The sequence below is a fragment of the Urocampus carinirostris genome, chromosome 4 (assembly GCF_059441175.1).
Source record: "Urocampus carinirostris isolate Australia breed hairy pipefish chromosome 4, RoL_Ucar_1.0, whole genome shotgun sequence".
Taxonomy (NCBI): Eukaryota; Metazoa; Chordata; class Actinopteri; order Syngnathiformes; family Syngnathidae; genus Urocampus; species Urocampus carinirostris.
The window spans coordinates 39,197,031-39,219,241 of NC_142352.1; the positions used below are offsets into that span (position 1 = coordinate 39,197,031).

General features: G+C 39.6%; 1 protein-coding gene and 1 pseudogene across 2 annotated transcripts in view; one reads left to right on the forward strand and one right to left on the reverse strand.

Moving 5' to 3' along the window:
- myo1ea (myosin IEa) overlaps positions 1-22,211 on the forward strand; it is a 96,274-nt gene that overhangs the window by 52,733 nt on the left and 21,330 nt on the right. For both annotated transcript variants that reach the window (XM_088334490.1, XM_088334491.1), the window contains 5 exons: positions 9,616-9,701; positions 15,056-15,137; positions 16,368-16,474; positions 17,867-17,965; positions 19,144-19,288. In XM_088334490.1, the coding sequence (XP_088190616.1) occupies positions 9,616-9,701; positions 15,056-15,137; positions 16,368-16,474; positions 17,867-17,965; positions 19,144-19,288 (519 nt within the window). The remainder of the gene's footprint in view (positions 1-9,615; positions 9,702-15,055; positions 15,138-16,367; positions 16,475-17,866; positions 17,966-19,143; positions 19,289-22,211) is intronic.
- On the reverse strand, positions 614-3,151 carry LOC148367524 (nucleolar protein 58 pseudogene; annotated as a pseudogene).

Genomic DNA, 22,211 nt, shown 5'->3' on the forward strand with positions numbered 1-22,211 from the left:
TCAGGTTAGCACTGCTCGTTCTATGCGTTTATACCGTCATTGGCGTCGGTTTTAAGAGTATTGTTGGATATTAATTTTACAATTCTAACCATTTTAACATAGTTAGAAGTAAAGCATCCGAGTCCCGGGCATTATACCGGCGGGCGGAGACGTAACTGCGTGAGATTCTTGCTCAAAGATGTTGTGGCAATTTCGGAGGGAATGTCAAGGACGGATTTTATTAACAAGTTTGTTGAAAAGATTCTGAAGTTTAAAAAGGAGGAGGTACATGCTGTCATAAAAATGACTTCTGGCAAAGGCTTTGATGTGAGTTTTGAAACGGCAGCTCTTTATCAAGAGTTTTGGAATCGCTTTGAGGGAGTGAGGTCCCAGTTTTCAGGATTTACAGTGGAGAAGCTGACTGATAATGCTAACAAGATTGTCGTTGTTAGAATGTTTAGTGAAATAATCAGTGCTGATGACGTCTGTTATTGGTTGAGTAGATACTGCTCAGTAAAAGGCCAGGCTATGAAGGTGAGGTGTGAGAAAGGCTATTGGACTGGTGCCTGGAGGGTACCAGTCCAACTACGGCAAGATCCTCAGGGCTTTCAGGGACTGAAACAAATCCCGTCGACTATTTTCCTGGGGGAAAACCGTGGCTTTATCCACTATCAAGGGCAACCGAAACTCTGTCGCAAATGTGGTGAGCATGGGCATCTGGCTGAGGTATGTGATCGAATTTTTTGTGGAAAGTGCAGAACAATTGGACATTCCTTTGAGGAATGTATCAATAGCAGAAAATGCAATCTCTGTGGAGAAACGAATCATCTCTTTAGAAACTGCCCGAATTCGTTTGCTAACAAATTGAAAGCTAGGAAGGCAGTTAACAAAGACAACAAAGACAATGAAATGATGTCAGACAACATAGATAATGAAATGAATAAATGTCACAAAGACAATGAAGTGAATAAAGATAACAAAGACAATGAAATTAATAAAGTCATGGAAATACAAAATGAAAATGAACAAGAAATTAATGAAGTTATAGAAATACCCAATGAAGATGAACAGGAAATGAATACATTTATGGAAATACCCAATGAAATTGATCAAGAAATGCACAAAGAAATTGGACAAGACAAACAAATTGAAAAAACAGATGTACCTACCAAAACCCCTGGAGCAGAGACCAGAGAATCAAAATTGAAACAGGAAGAACCTGGAAATTCTAATTCGATTTCTCATAAAATACCTGAATTTGGACATGACAAACGAATAGAAAAAGCAACTGCCACTCCGAAACACATATTAATCAGGAAAGGCCTGGAAGAGAGTTCAAATTAGCAAATTTGTTTGCTACGCCATTGCCGGGATTTGGAGAAGACAAACAAATCGAAAAGGCGAATGACTCTCCAAAAACCCATACGGGCACTGGAAAGAGGAGTAAAAGTAAGACAAAATTGGGAGTGGTGAAAAAACCAGAAACAAAGTCCTCTTCTTTGATCTTTTTCTTCTTTTTCTTCTTCTCTGTCGGCTCCGTCACTACAACACTCTCCTCCTCCACGTTTGGCTCTGGTGCACTATCCCTCTTTTTCTTCTTTTTTTTCTTGGGCGGTTCTTCAGTGGCGGCTGTAGAAGTTTCACCTTCGATTTCTGCTTGTTTCTTTTTTAGCTTTTTAGCTTTTGGCACAGGTGTTGAAGGTTCCTCCCCCTCCTCCTCCTCCACCTTTACCTCATCAAACTTTCTTTTCTTTGAAGTGGAGGGGATCAAAGAATCGCCGGAAGGATCATAAACTTTAACTTCGCTCTTGTGCATGTATTTGTCTGCCTTGGCCATTGCTTTTCCTGTTCCACTAATCCTTCGAATTCCTTTCTCTTCCAACTGCCGTAACCTAGCCTCTAGCTTGGCTCGGTTCTCCACACCCATTTCTGCATTTGTGTCCTCCCCAAGGGCATCGTAGCGGACTGCGAGGGAAGTTTTGGCAGCCAACATTCTAGAGATCTTGCCCTTGTTCTTGGCAGAGGTTTGGCCCACAAGCGATGCGTGATAGATGAGACCGTATTTGGGTGTGTCCTTGCGAGTCTTGAGTGCTCGGAAAAGAGCCTTTTCTGCCCCCAAAATCTGAACTGTGGAAGCTGGTTGTTTTGCCAGATTTAATAGTGAACCGGCATGGGATATGAGGCGAGCGCCAACCAGCTCACCCACGGTCACCGTCAGGTTGGGGGCGATCGCCATCATCCGGTTCTTCAGGTAGTCGTATAGCTGAGTTCGGTACTCTGATATTTCTATTACCTGGTTGCACAAGTGCCGGATGTTAATAATGTCCTGCTCTGACACTTCAGTCCCCATGGAGATTTCTGCTGCCAGCTTCACCTCGGCTTCAATTTCCTCAGGAAGAAGCTCTGAAAGGTCGCTCCCAGCAACGTTAGTCCGGTCGCCGATTTTAGACACGGTCTTGCAGTAAGCCAAGTTGTCTGTGATGACTTTGCCAAGCTCTGGGAAGTGCCAGCCGTACCACTCTCTGCAGCGCATGATGTAATTGTTGAGCTCCTTGTCTAGGTCATCCAGAAGAGATATAGCTTGCACGATCATGGTGTCCACCTTGTCAGGGCTGAACTTGAGTTTGTAGCGGGACAAACTGTGAGCCAAGCCTAGCGACATAGCACTCATCTCTCTGGGTGGAAGTCCTGAGATGAGGCCCTCCATCTGGCTCCTGATGCACCTCATGAGTTCTGCAACCGCAGGGCTATGGACACAACTGAGCTCCAGCTTTTCTTTAATGACACCGCCGAGCTTTGCATCACTAATGGCTAGCTGCTCGTGAGCTTCTTTGGCAACCACTTTCTTCAGTACCTTCTTTAAACTTTTACCAATTTTACCCTCGACGAGGGCAGTAGCAGCTGCCAATGCCTCTGTTGTGTCCTTGAACTTCTCAAAGTGCTTTAGTTTCACAATTTTATTTGCCTTTTCTGGAGTCTCAAAAGATTTGTACAAACTGTCGACCTGCTGCAGTTTGGATTCATCAAGCACTTTAAAAATGGCATAGCCTGCCGCAGTCTCAAATAAGACGAGCATTTTCACAACAAGTGTGGTTTGCTCTTTGTATATTTAAAGCCCGACTTTCAAATTTATCCAAGTTTTCCAAAGTTCACACCAGCATCTTTATGGCACACGCCAAAGAGATTTAGAAGAAAGCCGATTGCCGGTGAATAAGCCCACAAGGGAACTGTATGAAGTTGAGACGGAGGAAGTCGGGGAGGGAAAAAATCTGACCCTTTGTGGGCAAGGAAGTAAGAGACCCCTTGATAGGTCCTCTGGCTCACCCCCTAACCCAGAAAAAAGGGGAAGACCTGGAACCACAGACAGAGAGTCAGAGGGTCCCAGAGTTTTCCACGGTGAGTCTCAAAATGAGGTACTACTCTTAAGTGATGTGTCTGACACAGGTGACACTCTCGATGATCTCGATGATCACCAAAGAATGGACTCAGATCCCCCGGTTTTGTCTAACTAGTTAAAATACTTTAACAACAATTATGAACATTACATTCTCTACTATCAATGTGAGAAGTGTGAGATCAAAGGTTAAGGCTCACAGTGTTTTATCGTTCTTAAAAACTATCAGGACAGATGTGTTTTTACTACAGGAATGCTGCATCCCCTTTCTAAAAAATTATAAACAGTGGGAAGAGATTTGGCCATATCCGTCATTATGGAGTGGCTCGAATGAAAACCGTAACGATGGGGTAGCCATTTTAATAAACAACCCTCAACTCATCATAAAGGGGAGTACTGTGATGAGAGACGGACGCGCAATCTTAGCAAGACTTTCTTATATAGGGAATGATTTTAACCTCATTAACATATACGGCCATGCCGACAGACAACTCAGGTACGAACTTTTAGAGGACATCCAGTCGCATATGCTAGGCCATCAACCACTAATCGTGGGAGGAGATTTTAATTGCATCCTAAGTAGGAAGGATAGAAAGAGGAACGATGAGGAGTTTAAAGTAGATAAAACATCAACTTTATTACAAGACATGTGCCGGACATTTAAACTGGTGGACTGTTTCAAATCCATACATCCAGGAGAGGAGGGCTTCACCTGGTTCAGTAGTGACAATGCCAGAGCCTCTCGAATAGACTACATATTTACGAGGGGTTTAGCACAGAGTGATGCAAGATTAATTCCAGTTTTTTTTTCAGATCTCATTTCCTTCAGGTATGACTGTTGGGAAGGGTTTGTGGAAGTTAAACTGCTCCCTGCTGGAGGATGAGGCTCTAGCCGCACAATACAGGGAGCTGTACAAAGACTGGCAGACCCTTCAAGACTCGTATGATTCACGAGCACAATGGTGGGAAATGACAAAGAAACGAACACAGACCTTTTTTAAAAATGCAGGGAAAAACAAGAAACTTAAAGAGATGAAACGCATGTCGGGACTACAAAGAAGACTCCAACGCTATTTCATCCTAACAGAAAAGGGGATGGACTTTAATGATGAAATCAAAGAGACCAAACAAGAACTAAACGCTTTGGCAGAAATAAAGAGCAAAGGCATCATAATAAGAAGCAGAGAAAGAGAAATAGAAGAAGGGGAAAAATGTACACGCTACTTTTTAAAAAAAATTATGGGCAAAAATGAGGGGATTTTTAAACTTCAAAACGAAAACGGGCAAATAACAAAGGAAAGTAGTGAAATAACCAGATTGGTCGAAGACTACTACAAAAAATTATTTGAAAAGAAAGAAACATATGAGAATGAAATGGGGCATGTATTAGATCATATTTCAAGATCAGTGCGTCAAGACCCCTTTTTAACATCGGACTTTACCCAAGACCAACTGAATGATTGCATAAAGACTATGAAAAAAGGCAAATCACCCGGGGAGGACGGACTTAACCTCGAATTTTACCGGACTTTTTGGGATATTTTAGCACCAGATCTGTTAACTGTTTTTAACGAATTTTCCAGTCGAGACCATATGCCAGACAGTTTCAGAATAGGGATAGTTACTCTATTGCACAAAAAAGGAGACAAAATTGAAGTGGGGGACAAATTACCAAGTGTGTTTTGTACATGGATGATTTTAATATTTTGTGTACTGACCGCGCATCTGTTGAAAGAGCCCTTGACTTGACTGACCTGTTTGGGAGGGCGTCTGGGTCAAGGCTAAATAGAGAAAAATCACAAGTGAAGTTTTATGGAATGTGGAAAGAGACAGAAAAGGCAGGACTCCCGCTGACGGTGTTAAAGACAGACCAGAAAATCCTAGGGATAAAATTCAATGCGGATGGAGGAGGCGAGACCAACTGGGATGACGTGACAAGGAAAGTTAAGCAAAAACTTGTTTTTTGGTCACTAAGAAAACTGACAATAGAGGGGAAGGTCCTAATCATCAAAGCGATCATCCTCCCAATGCTTTTGTCAATCAGTTTAATTTTTATGCCTAAAAGAAACGTGCTGTTACAACTGGACCGAGCCATCTTTCGCTTTGTCTGGGGCTCAAAGTGGGAAAGGATAAAAAGAGATACAATGAAAAAGAAAAAGGAAAAAGGGGGGAAAGGAGTGCCTGACCTCCAGCTTTTCCTGGGAAGCAAATATGTCTCTCTCCACTTCCAAAACGCTGTGGGCCCACCCAACAACCCGAAAAGTCAAGCAATGACCCGTTTTTGGATGGGCTCATATTTGCGGAAGCTAAAGCTTGTACCAGACAATCGTTTGATTCCAGTTTCGTTTAACTTGCCACCAACACATCTCTTTATTCGGGATTTTTTGAAGAAGTTTGATTTGGAAACACAAGAATGTCACACTTTACAAAACCACAGGGCCCTTATTGCTATTGTGCAAGAGCGAGCTACAGTAAGCCCTGTGCGGGGGCTTGCATTTGGCGAATCCACAACGGTTTGGAGCAACGTCAATCATCCTGCCCTCCCAAACTGACTACGAGACTTGTCATGGATGGTGGCTCATGAAGTTCTCCCAGTCAGAGCTGTAATGCACCACCGAGGAATGTCAGCGACTTCGACGTGCCCTCGACCTGGCTGTGGCGCCCAGGAGTCGGTGAGGCACCTTTTTTGTGAGTGCAGCGCTGCCCAGGTCTTGTGGACAATGGCCGAACAACTAGGAAAGTTCCCGGACTTGCCAGCAGGAGAGGTCCCTGATGCACAGTACGTGCTTTACGGGGTGAGTCGGTCGAGGAGGCCTCGGAACGACTTTGCCAGGGACTGGCTCACTCTCGCCGCCATCAAGGACGCCATCTGGACCTCCAGAAACCTGCTGGTATGGAGGTGCAGGCTGATCCCCCCCGTGGCTGTGCTCCAAATGGCTGCAGATACCATACAATCTGCGAGCGGCGGGCCTAGGACGCAGCCATAAAGAAGACTCGTCTGCACCCACCCGGAGGGGGGAGCCGGAGCTACACTGTGGGAGTCCCGGCAGCAACGGCCTGGGTTGTGGAACCCAGAAGGGAGAGGACCCACGCAGAAGGGATAGGACCCACACAGAGGACTGGAAGAATGCTGCTTGGGAGGGTGGGATGGCAGAGCTATGCCCTTGCACAATAGTATTGCATTTTACACGCTGGTTAACTACTGTTAAAAGAAAATAACTCTGAAATTGTTTAATTGATGTTGAAAATGTCAGGAAAAAATGTTAAAACGTCATATCGTCACGTCATATTGTCAAATATAAAAAAATTGTGAATATGCTTGATGGCTGTGTTTTGCTGCTGTTGGTGTCAGTGGATTTGTTCGGACCGAGGACAATCGACTTTGGCCTGGACGGATCTATTGACACTAACAAAGATGTTATTTAATGAAATTGTGAATATGTTTGATTTTCGAGAAGGTTTGTTCAAACCTCACTTTGTGTTTGCTGTTAAAAACGTAATATTGGAATATAATATTGTGAATGTGCTTAATTGCTGTTGAGATTGTCATGATTGTTTTCTGTTTTTAGTGTCAATAAATTTGTTCAAACCAAAAAAATTTTACAAATCATAACTTTGCTTTTCATGTATACAAATACCCTCTTGCTCAGCATAATTGTGCATTTACCCTGGTTTTCCTACAAGTTCATGAGGGGTGTGAGAAGCTTCCGGGCAACAATTATCAACAATTATCATTATTTAAGCCGGACAGTGAATAGGATAGCGGCAAGTCTTTTCTTGGAATAGAGCCCAAGATCATTTTGTATGTTGAAGCATTCCAGAATAGAAGCCTTTTCCTCCCATGTGTCTATTGGTTCCAATATGTCACCCGAAAAGCACACTTTTGGTTCATCTAGACCTCTCCTTTAGAAAATGTCTGTCAAATGCTCATTTTTGTAGTGTTGTTGTCAATTTGAAGTGGAGCTGGGGAACCTTTTGGGCCGTAAGCCTGTTATACAGGCCCACCACCCCTCTACATTAAATTTCCAGGCAGATTTTTAAAGAGACGGACATAAAAAAAAAAGTGAGTGTGTGTATTTAAACTTCCATAACCCAGTGCTAGCAGAACATAAACAGATCTTCAAAAACAAACCTAAACTATGCTGATACTTCAAATGGTTCAAGTACAGCTTTAGTTTTACTTTGGGTGCACCTTTTTAGCCGTTCAGCTAAAATACCACGTGACCCAGTTCAATTAAACTGAGCTTAGTAGTTAACAGTAGTAATGTTACGCTGAGCTAATGAATTCAAAATAAAGCGGCAGTAGCTCAGGAGGTAAAGCGCTCGTCTTGGGATCAAGGGATCCCAGTTCGAATCCCGGCTCGTCCGTGTTACATTTCGAAGTGTCCTTGGGTAAGACACTGAACCCCTAATACCCCCAATAAGCAGGTTAGCGCCTTACATGGCTGCAAGGCCGCTATTGGGAAATGTGGAGCACATTGTAAAGCGCTTTGGGAAGTCATTGACTTGAAAAGCGCTATATAAATGCAGATCATTTCATTTCATTTCAATTTTGTCAAGTGGTAGAACACAATTAAAAAACATTGAATCTAGGTGTTTTGGGGAGCTAGGGCATTGGTGGGAAAACCACAGCACGTGGGCCACATGCAACCCATCAGGCTTTTTGTCAGGCCCGCTGAACGAATATGATAACAATATCATGACAGTGTATAGAAATGTATTACGAATAGTACTAACATAAACATTATTGGAGGGTGCCAGCTTTGTCCTCGGTGTCCCTTTGTATGTGTACTACAAAAGTAGTACAACATGAATAGTAGAAAAATAATACTACAGTAATACTATAATACAAAAATACTACTACAGAAATACTACAAAAATACTTCTACAATAATACTACAAAATACCTCTACAGATATATTACTACTATTTTGTTTGAATTCAGAAATAAAAAAATAAATATCACAGAAATACTATAAAAATAGTACAACATTAATACTGCAAAAATAATACAGAAATACTTCATAAATACGACTGCAATAATACTACAAAAACACAACTACGGAAATATTACTGCAACAGAGACCTGTTAAACCACAAAAATACCACTACTTTATCACTACAAAAATATTACTACAGAAAAACCACTACATAAATACGAAGCAAAATGCCCAACAAATATTACAAAACAAAATCAAATTAAGTGTTTAAAATAGGTAGTTCATATATTAACTCCTGAGTCTTTCAAAACCAATTGGACAAAACAAATCTATTTAAAAACAAGTGTAAACGGAAATAAAACTTGTTTATGGCTGCATGTCTATTTATTCTTATATGCAAATAAGAAAAATTGCATAGGTTCACAAGTCCCTGACCCAATTTCTTAACCCATTGCAGCCCGCGACTCCAATGCTTCGCCACCCCTGAGCAACAATATGTTTACTAAATCTTATTTCGTCTTCGGAAAAACACATGTCAGTTTTTCAAAATGTGAAAAGAAGATTTGTAATACAGATGTTTTGAGTTTGGACAAATTATTGAATTGATTTTAAATAGCATTTTTTTAACTTCAGTTTAGAGTTGTAATTAATGTATTTATTTCCCTAACCATCATTCTGTGGTCAGTGGCGTGCACTTTACAATGTTATTAAATTGCTATTTAAGCGGTGTCTGTGTGGGAATTGCTGCTACTCCCTGTAAAAATAGCTTAACCCTTCTGGTTGTTATGATTCAGGTGACATCATCCTATTTTTTTTGGTTTGAACTAACACTTCTTAGCATGTCGGTTTGGTCTATTTTTGAAGGTTCCACACACGTTACGTAACAATATGTTATTAAATACCTTTCCATATTTTCTAGTACGTTTTCAGCCCTGCCCGTCTCTTCCAGATGTGGCACACATACCGCATACTTCATGAGCCGTACCATAATAACTTGGTGATGGGGGGAGTTTCTTTTGACCAGTTTTTAAGCATTCCTCCAAATTTTAGCTTACTAAAGTGCTTTTAAACATGGATTAGTGTTTCACTCTAATATATGTATATGTATATATATATATATATATATATATATATATATATATATATATATATATGCATCTATTGTATGTATTTACCAGAAAACTTGTTTTTTCAGTCTCCTAAAACGCTATTCATCAAATTAGTTATTTTCCCACATGTGCAATTTTCATCAAGCTCAAGGTAGCTTAAGCATTCATAATGGCCCCTTTTCCTCTGTTCCAGGTTTCTTACGACGCAGATGGATTCTGTGAAAGAAACCGAGACGTCCTTTTCACTGACCTCATTGAGTTGATGCAGAGCAGTCAAATGTAGGTCATTTCTTTTTCATTGCAGCCACCTGTCATGATCATTGAAGGTGCATTTGTTTCATTCATGTGTGAAATTGTTAAGAGCGCTGTAACTGATAAATCAAAATAGAGCAATGTCACATCAACTTTTAAAGGTATATCCGAATTCTTAAACATGCAAAATGTGAGTAAATAGTTCATGTTTTTTGCATAAAATCTTTAGATTTATTTCATCGGTACAATCCAATTATTTTGCGAGATACCGTATTCTCCTGTTGTATCGCGGTTTACTTATCGGGATTTCACTACTTCGCGAATTTTCCTTGTGCATTGTGTTCTGTATTTTGATTGGCTCAACAGAAGATTCTTTCTATTGCCTACAAAATGGACTTCTCGACCCGCTAAACTTGCTCTGGAGCCACATGCGGGTAGTTGACGCTCCCTAGTGGCTCCAATGCTTGATATGGTTTTTGTAGTACAGAACCAGAAGGTAAATGCAGTTTTCCATAACATTCACATAATGGCGAAAAAGTATCTTTTTAAAAAGGATCGTGTCCTTAATCTAAAAAAAATAGCAAGATTATTTTTAAAATTATAATTTGACAGTACGGAAGTTATTTGTAAAAAAAAAAAAGTTTACAAAGCACAGTTCTTTTGTTTGTTGAACAAATACTTGAGCCTGAGTTTGTTCTTCAGTATTAAATAAATCAGTAAATAAAGGTTTTGACTATCGTGGCACATTTTTGGAACGCAACTCCCACAAAAAAATGAGGGATTACTGTAATGCAATTTGAAGACGACACGTCTTGTCTTTGTCATCCTGAGATGTGATGTCATCGGAGGAACACCAGCACCCTAGCAAGCCAGTTGTCATATTGTTTTAAGTGTTAGTCAAAGTGGATACGAGTGCTTTAAGTGAAGTTTTGGTAGTTTTTGTGGAGAATGCTTAGGCGTTGTCTCACAGATGGAGGCAGTGATGGTACAACAAAGGGCGAGCAGCCAATAAGGGGCTAACTGACAAAAATGACACACAAAGAGCTGCCAACAAGGGGGCTGAATGAGACTGATAAATGCAAAGGCAGCGGGGAATAACCACGGAAATGGCAAAACCTGCGGTAACCTCAAACTCACAACACACAGTTGGCATCCAACAAGCACCAACCCGGAGCAAACAAAACAGGAAAGCCCACGGCAGCCCCGACACTAACAGAAGGTTAGCCATACAAATTTATACTAATCGCAACCAACGCAGAGAAAAACAGAAAGAAAATAATTACCTAAAAGGAGGCAAAGGCACAAGATACCCATGCTGTAAATTTACCTCATGCAGCTTTTGGAGGTCGAATGACACAACTCTGACACAAACAATCACAAGGCCCCCCCAGCGATAGCAAAGTTCCAATTTCTCCAATTAGAAATAAGCGTTTCAGAGCTGCCTCACATGTGGTGTTGATGTTTCACGTTTTTGAAAGTGTTGTGTTCCTTCGATGACGTCAAAGTTCTAGAGGAAATAAGCCGGATGGGTCAACTTTGAGACAAAATTTCTTGAGTCCTGCGGCCCGTGCAAAATATTTGCAAAAATACTGCATGGTCTATGCCTAATTGAAAAATAATTCCGTTTCTGGATACTTTTAATAGAGTTTTCAATGCATTCAGACAGGCAATGGTGTCAACTTTCGTGATGCAAAAGAACTATGGCTAGGTGGGCGGGCAGTGAGATTACGATGTGACCTTTAAAAGGCGTCCGGCTGCAGTCAAGATTTGCGGCTTTTCGGGACAACCCCAGTCTGGCCTTCCCGGCGGGGCGTCATTTAGGGCTTAGCCTTACTGGTGTTTCAGTTCCTCTGGATTTCCCTGTGTCAAAGGAGCCATCTGTGGAAAACATACTCCCTACCCACTGCCTCATTTGTGAACCAGCTTTTTGTCACTTTAACATAATACTTCAATGTACATTTTCTTTGCTACATTCTTAAAATATCATTAAAAATAAAAAAATAAAACTGATGAAACATTTAACATTTTCAATATTCCATTAGAAGATGGGTACACTAAACAAGAAACAAAAGATTACCGGTAATGTGTTTTTTTAAGATATCTTTGCATAATTATAGAACCTAAAGGCCTATAATTAACTAATTAAATAGTAGTTAAAATGGCATGTATCTTTTGACAATAAACTACAAGCATTGATACAGTCATATGCAAGCACTACACTTATTTACCATAATATAAAAGTTACTTTGGTGGACAAGTCTCATCCTGGATTTTGGACTAAATTTTCATGAGACTTCCGCACTGGTTTCGCGGTGTGTTCAAAGACTGGACTAATACTCATAACTTTCTAATATTAAAAGAAAAGATAATCATTTAAAATTATGTTTTCAAGTTTGCCTCACTTGATTAATGCAAATTGTATTACTATCCTGGGCATTGCTGAGAAAACAAATTTTCATGACATGCATTAATGGGTAACAATGTGCTGTAACTCTCAAAAACTGATGGTAAGAGCAAAATACCATGTTCACTCAATGGCCAAAAAGCTGATTATGTCTACATTGGTTATAAATCCCTAACCTTTTTAAAGCTGCCCAGATTTAAAATGCACATTGGTATGCATCTAATATAGAGGAAACTAATGAGTGTTGTGTGGCAGTGCTATTAGTATTAGCATCTATAGGCTATCTGTGTTACAGACAATAAATGATAGTTAAAGGTTCTGTCCGAAATTTGAATGATGTCTATATGCTGACGTCTTGTTTTGGCCTAAAACATCATTGCGGCCTCTGTCAAGCTGCTTGTGTGGCCCGTGCAAGTAGGCATTTGGACTGCATTTGAAACAGTCCTTTCATACTTTTTATGCTACAATAACAGAAAACGTTGAGCATGAAATCACTCTCCACCCTCCCCTTTCTCCACTTCCACCTTTTTCTGCTTTCTAATATGTTGGACGTCCCGAACAATTCTAATAAAATTAAGATAAAAGCAGATATTTTTGGTGGTCAAACAGATTATTTATATCTGTACACTGAAGGACACTGAGGGAAACTGTGGGAGTCAGTGGGAGTCAGATCCATCGACATTTCGTTCTGTATACACGTGTACTAGAATGACAATAAAGTAGATCTGAATCTGAATCTGAATCTGAAGATAGGAGCAGTGGAAAAAATAGGGTTCTTTGAACTCAGTTGGGCATTGTTAACACATACTTAATAGAGAAATTTTGAACTTTTTAAGGACACCTCAAAAGATGCGCCCCTCTTTAAATTATTAGATTGTCTTATTTTGAAAAAGCAAAACCATCAAGTGTTGGCAATTTGCCGCAATCAGGAGCGTAAATATGGTAATTATTCAACAAACTGGGAGGTAAATTTAAATGCTATCAGACATTTAATACTTCTTTTGAAAAAGGCCATCTATGCTGTATGTATGAATAACTAAATTTATGAACTATGAATGAATCTCTAAATATATATGAAATAAATAGAATCTATCTATATTAGCAAAAATAAATGCACATTAATAAGCGGGGCCAAGTTTACTCAAACATGACTCAACTGAAATTCAAGGTACTGCTGTACATGCAATAAAACGTGAGGCTTTCAAAAAGGAAGGCCAGGAAGGAAGGGAAACGCCTTGATCTTGAGCGCTGCAGGTCAGAAAAGAAGAAAAAAATGCCAAAGGTCAGCTGGGTGTTATTTGTTCATACAACCTGTGGAGCCTTTTGTTCTGTGGCCACCCAGCTTCGAGGCCCACGCTCAAATATAAACAACCCCACACGGACGACAAGATGGTCGGAGAATTTTATCAACAAAAATAAAATAATTGCAACTGTAAACTGTATGATGTAGCTTGATGCTTTTTGTTTTATGAGAAGAAACAAAGAAATTATATGTGCGGAGGAGTAAGGATATTTTGAGCACAAAAGCATTCGTATTGCAATGTCATCATTTGCACAATTTTATGAATTTTATGTTGTTTTAAATTGACCTTCGCAGAACTCTGTGTGTATTATTTTGTGCCTCTTTGTGGTAAAACACCTTATCCATCCAATATAACAAGATTAATTTGAATAATAAGCAAAACTATGTGTACTCTCATAATAATTTTTGCACTTTTAAATACTCATAGGTCACGAATAGTGTATTTGCAGTATTTTACATGACATGAGCCTCATCCAGAGAGAGCTGTCATGATTGTCTGCCATCTTGCTGCTAAGGGTGTACCCCTAAAAAAACAAAATTCCCTGAAAGAAATTAAGAGAAAAATGGGGCAGTTCTGTCACTTTTGAGTCCCCGTAATTTGTGTTCATTTTTGTGCTCTGTAGCACTCGTTTCCGGTTGCACTACACAATATAGCGACATCCAGGTTTGGGAACGTGATTTAAAAAATTGCACTAATGTAACTTGGGTTCAATTACTTTTGGATTACTCCAATACCAAATATACTATTTATAAACACCATATAAATAAAATTACTCAATTTTATTTAAGATAAATGAACATTAGAACCTTGAAAAATAATTGGAGGAAACCAAGGTCAGGTAGTTACATGTCGTCTGACAAAAAAGTACACAAATTTTAACTGCATGGCTGACAAGATACACTCGGTTTTAGTTTACATTAAGAGCACATTAATACAGTGATCGTATAGCGTATTTGGAACAACAAATAACTGAAACATACAAATAGAAGACTATCAATTTCACTTGATGTCCCTTAATGCACCCAACTGCACTGCCCATTTTGTACACACGTAAGCAGGCTCACAAAACTGCAGGCTCTCACCAATTCAACAAAATGACTGCTACATTGAAGGACAAATGAAATGCAGAACAAAAAGGAAAATGTTTTTACCTGCAACACAGAGTTCAAAAACACATGCATTGGTAGATGAGTGTTTGCCGTCTGTTCAATCTGCGCGACAGGTACTACGATACTGCGATGCGCCCGCACGTGGTTAAGCCTCATAGCTCTGTCTCTCTAGTGTCACTGATTAAAATTATGATCTTATATCGGTGCATTATGTAAACGTAAATACACCTTTAAAGCAAATTGTAATCCTGCAAAGTAATCCTTATTTTTACCTCATATACCTGTAATTTGATTAAGTTTTTTTTTTCTGTAACAGGAAAAAAAATGAATAAATTCTGAAATAACGCCAGCATATTTGTTTGTCCATGTTTACAGGGAGAATTTCTTCCACCAAGTGTGAAAAAGGCATTTCCTAGTTTAACCACCTTTGGGGGATTTCAAATGTGAATGTTTGATGTTTAGGGAAGGCCACCTGCTTGTTGAATCATTAACTGCACTCTGGTTTTGGGCTTCCAAATGGTGTTTTGGAATGAGCTAATTCTGCTCACATTTGACCTCCAACAGAGCTTTCTTCAGAGGTCTGTTCCCTGAAAACCTCAACGCGGATAAGAAGGGACGGCCCACTACTGCAGGCAGTAAAATAAAGGTCTGTTTCTGTGTGTTTGTGTGCATTCATTTTGTGGTGTCAAACAAATCCTCGGGGCCAAATCTGGCTCACTTCATCATTTTATGTGGCCCATCAAAGCAATTCATGGACTTGACCGTTCATGCTAAAATCTTCACTCATGAATAGACAGGCCCAAGGAGATCTTATAGTGAAAAGAAACAAATTCTGATTTTAATTTATGTTTAAATCAGGCTAATTTAGTTTTAATGAACATTAAGGGTGGGCAGATCGATCCAAATATTGACATTTTAGATACTAATCAAGTACATGGATCGGATCAATAGTATTGTCCTGGGATCGATACTTCACCCCTCCACCAATTTCCCTAGAATGCCTGTTGTATGTAGATAGTGCGGCCTTTTTCTCTCTCTCCCAGTGCCCTTGAGCACTCTCTAACTGTATATCTGACCAAGAAGCACACTTTTAGCACCTCTCCCTACCTGGCCTGCTTTTGCAGGCAGTAGAGAAGGCCAAATTTACGTGAGCACCCTTATCAGAAGCTAAATAGGCAACCCCTGAAGCACGGCGCAGGGTGGACTTTTTTTTCCTGTTCTTTTGTGCGGTAAAGTGTTCCGTTACTGTGGCAAATTTCCATAAACACATGAAAAAGGTTCGCTCATCGAGAGCAACGAAATGCAACAATAAATGTAAACTTGTTACTGTTCCTGAACAAAAATATGTAAAGTCGTTGTCACTGTTGCAGCAGAGTCAAAAGGCCCTATTCGTTGGGGATATGGTTTACACTATTTGCAAGTTTCTCACTTTATTTTCAAAATATTTTGCAACGGAAGGTATCGTTGACATTGTGATATTTGTATTTTTGTTTATTGATGCCTTTTTTATTTGACTCCCTTATTTTTTTCCCCAGAAACAGTTGTAATAGAAATATTTATATTTATTTTTTCAGACTTTTAAAGTTTGAATCTTAGTTATTTAAGAAAAAAAGGAATATTTTTAGTGCCTAAAATCTTTGTGCTATGTTTATTGTAAATATAAACTAACTCAAGCGGGGGCACTCAATTATTCAATGACTATGACATTAGCAAGCAAAAGGTATCGGTATTGATACTATCTTCTAGTTACTTGGATGGGATAGATACTAGAATTCCCAGTATCGCCCACGCCTAATAAATATTGTCACATGATTCAAATGCATGACAATCTTAAGCAGAAGCTTTTTAATGTTAATATTTTTTTCCAACCAAACAGAAACAAGCAAACGACCTGGTTAGCACATTGATGAAATGCACTCCCCATTACATCCGTTGTATCAAGCCAAACGAGACCAAGAAACCACGAGACTGGGAAGAGAGCCGGTAAGTAAGAAAGCCATTCTTTCTCTCTACATCTCCTTCCTGCCTCTCTTTTTTCACTTCTCTGTGTATATGGCAACCTTATTGTGAGGTACATCCCCCTTTCTTTATCGCTTTATTTCAGTTTCCCGCTAGAAATGCTGGAAAGGATTTGTATTGTATTGTTCATGCTCCATGCACTTCCTGTTGAGTCTGACTCATTAATTACCACAGGAACCAAGGTTTTGACAGGAAGTCTTTACGTGCTGACTTCCGGTAGATTGTTGCAGACACATGTTAAGGAAAATTAGCTCTGTGCAAAATATCAAACAAACATGTTGTGGCTCTTAATTCAGACTGGCCTGTAAACAGAAAAGCAGTGGTAGGATGTGAGGCTTTCTCTGCTGGCCTAAGAAATATCTGAATCCATCCATCCATTATCTGTACCGCTAATCCTCAGTAGGGTCGCGGGGGTGCTGGAGCACATCTCAGCGATCTTCGGGCAGTGGGCAGGGGACACCCTCAACTGGTTGCCAGCCAGTCGCATGGCAGACAGAGACAGACAACTCACTTGCTCATTCACACCTAGGGACAATTTGGACCAGCCAATTAACCTGAAATGCATGTTTTTGGAATGTGGGAGGAAACTGGAGTGCCTGGAGGAAACCCACGCAAGCACGGGCACAACATGCAAACCCCACACAGGAAGGTTTGATCTCATGCCATTAGAACTATGCCGCACATGCGCTAACCACTGCGCTGCCATGCTGCCTAATATCTGAATCATGTGTTGTTAATTATATTTTCTCCATGAATATTTGTAAAAATAAGTTCAAATTGTCCGTCAACTTCATTTCAGAAATTCCATTAGTTGTTGCTAGGCTCAGAAATCTACCTGGAAGTCTTCACAAATAATCCAAAAGGCCTTGGCCCTTAATATCAGTCTTCGAGAAAGCTCTTAGTTTAGCCAATCAGATTCCAAATTGGCATAAGAAAGCCCGCCAGCTGACGCACCGGTTTCACAAACAATGATTGGCTAGGGGGGCGGTAATCCACCAAAGCAATCACGCCAACAGCTATTAAACTTGGAAATAGGAAATACAGGGAAATACAGTATATTGTGTCCATATGATAGTAAAGGGTTGGACAACTCAAGCGAGCAAGCCTTTTGCAAGCGGTAAAAGGTTTTGCCCGCTACTTTCAGCCAAAGGGTGAGATCTGAAGTCCGAACTAGGTCGGTACGTTTGGGTCTCTCATGCTGACTTTTTTTTATTGACCACCTGTCATTGTACATTGTCTCTTTCTATACACTCTTTTTTAACTTAGATTTCATTACAAAAGATAAGCACCTCAGTGTGGCGCAGGACCCTTAGCCACTGCTTAGTTGCTTCTGTTTTTGTGTGTGTGTGTTTACAGAGTGAAGCACCAGGTGGAATATCTGGGCCTGAAGGAGAACATTAGGGTAAGGCGTGCTGGCTACGCCTACCGTCGTGTCTTCAGGAAGTTCCTCAACAGGTAAGATCTCCTCCAAACAGAAGCAGCACATCATTATTATAAAGCAGGGGTCAGCAACTTTTTGGGTGTTGAGTGCCACTTTCAAATGTCATTGTAAATCAGTGTGCCACGCCAAGATTAATGACTCGCACAAAAAATTTTTAATATCTCACAGAGCTGTAATTTTACACCAGTCCAAATATACAACATGGATATACATTTTAATTGTATAACTCCGTGTTTGGTTAGGGTTAGTCGATAAATAAATACATACCTAAATACAGAGACCACAATAATTAGTATTACCATTTTACATCCTCCTCACTGCCATAATAAATGTCTAGTCTTATGTACATAATATTAATTTTATGTAAACTAATATTCAACTTTGAGGTTTCTATACCAGGCTTCCCGCGAATCCTCGAAAAGTCATAAAAGGCATAACATTCTTTATTTTAAATATAAGGCCTTAATTGGAATTAAACTGTCTTAAATCCAATTTTTGAAAGTCTTAAACGTTTAAACATAAAGATTTAGTACTTGTTTTATTAACTGATATAATTGATTTATCAATTTTCCACATCCAGGGAGTACAATGTTTTGTTTTGTTTTCCAAGCATGTGTTTTTATGATGCTACACTCAAAATGTCTCATGAATAGAGCATTTTTATGCTTTTCAAAACAGTTTTGCACAGGACCAAATGCTTCATAAATGTAGCAGAAGAATTATTTGGAATTAGTAGTTATCTGTCATTTTTGACTCAGCATCCTTGAAGTACTGTAAACAACTTTTTTTTTATTGTTTTCTATCTCTAAAACTTTAAGATTCTACGTTTTTCAGATGGAAAATTTCGACTGGAGCAAAATGTGATTAAAATGACTTGACATAAATAAATCTGTGTTTAATAAGTGTTTAAAAATGCTTCTTATTCATCTTTTTTGTTTTGTAAGCTTCAATTGTGTCTTTTGTTGACATGGTCTTAAATTTGATTTCAAAAGGCACTAAAAAGTCTTGAAAAGTCTTGGATTTAACTTACTTGCTGTAGGAACCCTGTATACATGTCTAGGTTTTAAAATAATATGCATGGATGAGTAAATATTGTAAGTTCACACAAAGGAAAAAAACTGTCACAAAAAACAAAAACGCAAGAAGTGAATTGTGCCACTCAAATAAAACCGGCTAATCTTTCTTTTTGCAGGTATGCCATTCTGACCAGAGAGTCTTGGCCCTCATGGCAGGGTGACGAGAAACAAGGCGTTCTTCACCTCATGCGCTCTGTCAACATGGACCAAGACCAATTTCAGCTGGGCCGGACCAAAGTGTTTGTCAAAGCCCCTGAATCGGTAAGTCAAACTTTACTTTCTTTTGATGATTATAACTCTGTTAAGGGAATACAAGCTGTTTGTAATTTGTCATTCATTTAAGTAAAAGTCAAACCAAAGGATTAAATTCATATTGTGTTTAAATTACCGTGATGTGCGCTGGGGTTCGTGTCAACAGTAATCACTTGTTTTTCGTGGAGTTTGCTTTCCAAAAGTAAAAACACGCAAGGTAGAAAGATTTATTTATTTGTTAGATATCACCAACATATAATATATATGACTGTAAAAATAAAAACTGTAGATATACAAATTTTTAAAAAGACCACAAAATTGCAAACAAACAAATAAAAAGTCTTTATTGTCGTTATACGATTGTACAACAAAATTGGATGGCTTCTCCTTTCAGTGTTAGAAAGCATTGTAAAGAATGGCCGCTAGCTTCACGTTAGCATTGAGGATCCTCTGGTTAAGCCAGGTCTCCATGATAATTAAAAATATGAGTCACGAATGTAGCGGTTTCCCACTAGTTGTAGCTCTTGGTCTTTTGTTTCATGGGTAATGGATCTGCGATTGGTGAGATACAGGCTTGGCAGGGGTGGGGTAAGAGAATTGTTATGTAGCCTATCCATAGCAGTTTGCTGGACTTGAAGTCTAGCTGTTGCTTTTTGTCCAGATGCCACCTAAGTCTCTTCCCGGGCCCTACGACAATCCACAGAGGTGATCAGTGTTTCTTTGCACTCTTATGACTTTCCTTAGAGTCAAATTCAATCCATATATGTATTTTCAATGTAATGAGCTGCTAAAGCACTAGCTGTCCCTGTACTTCACAGCTTGTATTGGTGGCCACATTGACTTGTGCACTCACACTGCTGTTTGACTGACAGCATACACCAGCCTATCACAGTCACGCCCACCCAGCACACACACACACACACACACAATACCCTCCACAACATGCCTCTGTGATAGCATTTGTATGTGTGCTGTCTGCTCCAGAACACAATGCAAGTTGCGTTGATATCAATGACTATAAAGACATTTTAATTCAAAATCAAGTATCTGAACAGCCAAAAGTAAAGTGCGGTATAGTGAGGGATTACTTTCAATTTACTTTATTCATCATTCCTCTTATTAATCATTTGATTGGCAGAGCAAGAATGCAACATATAAACTGTATAGTAGAAAAAAAAAGTTTCATTCTCCTCCCTTAACGTAAAAATGCACATTGCTACTTTTGAATAAAAGCATTTATAGATAGTTAATCCTCCATTAAGAAACTTTGACTTGCTGTTAGCTTTCTTATATTAAGACAAATTCTTTATTTTGCGGCTGGGTTGTGCGCCAAATCAGAATCCTTGGTTTCACTATCGCCCTCTGCCATGAAGAAAGAAAATTGTGTGCCTCACTCTATATCCGCAGACACTCAGCACGAGAAAAATCAGATTTCAGGGAAAAAAATCCTCAAGTTGAAAGGTTAAATTATTATTTTTTTTTAAATTTAATACATGTAAATATCTATTTAATATACTTTTCCAATTTTATATATCAACTGTCTCTTCTACCCCCCACACCCCCCGCCACACCCCAACTGTGGGGATAGGAATTAAGAAACAAACTCCACCTCTTTTTATCCTTCTGACCGAACGTAATGATTGGCACTTTTGGCCCGAACTGGCCTGAAATTTGCATCTGGTCAGGCCTTGGCTCGGGATTAGGATCTTACCTTTAGGCTGAAAGTGGCGGACAAAACCTCTTCCTGCTTGCGAAAGGCCTGCTGGCTTCAGAATTGTCCGACCTTTTGCTATTAAACTAACATAACAATATATGTCATTCTGCAGCCTATCTTTTGTAATGAAATCTAAGTTAAAAAATAGTGTATAGAAAGAGACAATGTACAATGACAGGTGGTCAATAAAAAAAAGGCAGCATGAGAGACCCAAACGTACCGACCTGGTTCGGACTTCAGATCTCACCCTTTGGCTGAAAGTAGCGGGCAAAACCTTTTACCGCTTGCAAAAGGCTTGCTCGCTTGAGTTGTCCAACCCTTTACCATCATATAGACACAATATACTGTACTTCCCTGTATTTCCTATTTCCAGGTTTAATAGCTGTTGGTGCGATCACTTTGGTGGACCACCGCCCCTTAGCCAATCATAGTTTTTCAAACCAGTTCCGTTTCTCAAGGCCTGCTGGCAGGTGCTCAGACGCAAACTTGGAATCTGATTGTCTAAACCAACAGCATTTGTTGAAGACTGATGTGATCGTATATACGGCCCTAAACATTTATTGTGAAGGCCTCCGGGTAGAATTCTGACCCTAGCGACAGCTAACGACTGAAATGAGATAGGTTAAATGCTTAAATGGGTTAAGCAAACACCTGGAAGCAGCTCATCCAGGGAGAAGCAATGACAGACAATATGAAATTAATTAAGAAGTATTGATGGACAACATTTAATTAACATCACCTGATTCGGGTATTTTTAGATAGATAGATAGATTGATAGATAGATACTTTATTCATCCCCGAAACGAAATTCACAATTTAGGCCAGCAGTAAAGGCCTTGTAGGCCCTCACGGCCCACCACTGCTTAAAACTGTTCTCAAAAGCATGCAGAAATATGTTGGACAGTATTTGAATCCGTTATACTAGCACACTTAATTGTGTTCGTAGTAAAGTCAAAGTACATTGGCATTAGAGATACGGAATAAAGGCTCAAATAGTTTTCCATAGGCATAAAACACAAAATCATTGGAGTGTGGTGAAAGGGGAGGAGACACCACCCGAGCCGTGATCCCGCGTCAGCATTTACTCAACAAAGTACACATTGTGGTCGCCGAGTTGACACAACATCCAATAGGCTCCATCTTTTTTCCACCGCGGCCATTTTTTATGAAAGCGCCGCTTGTGTCAAGTCCGTGCTCGTGCTTGTCAGCTTTTGTATA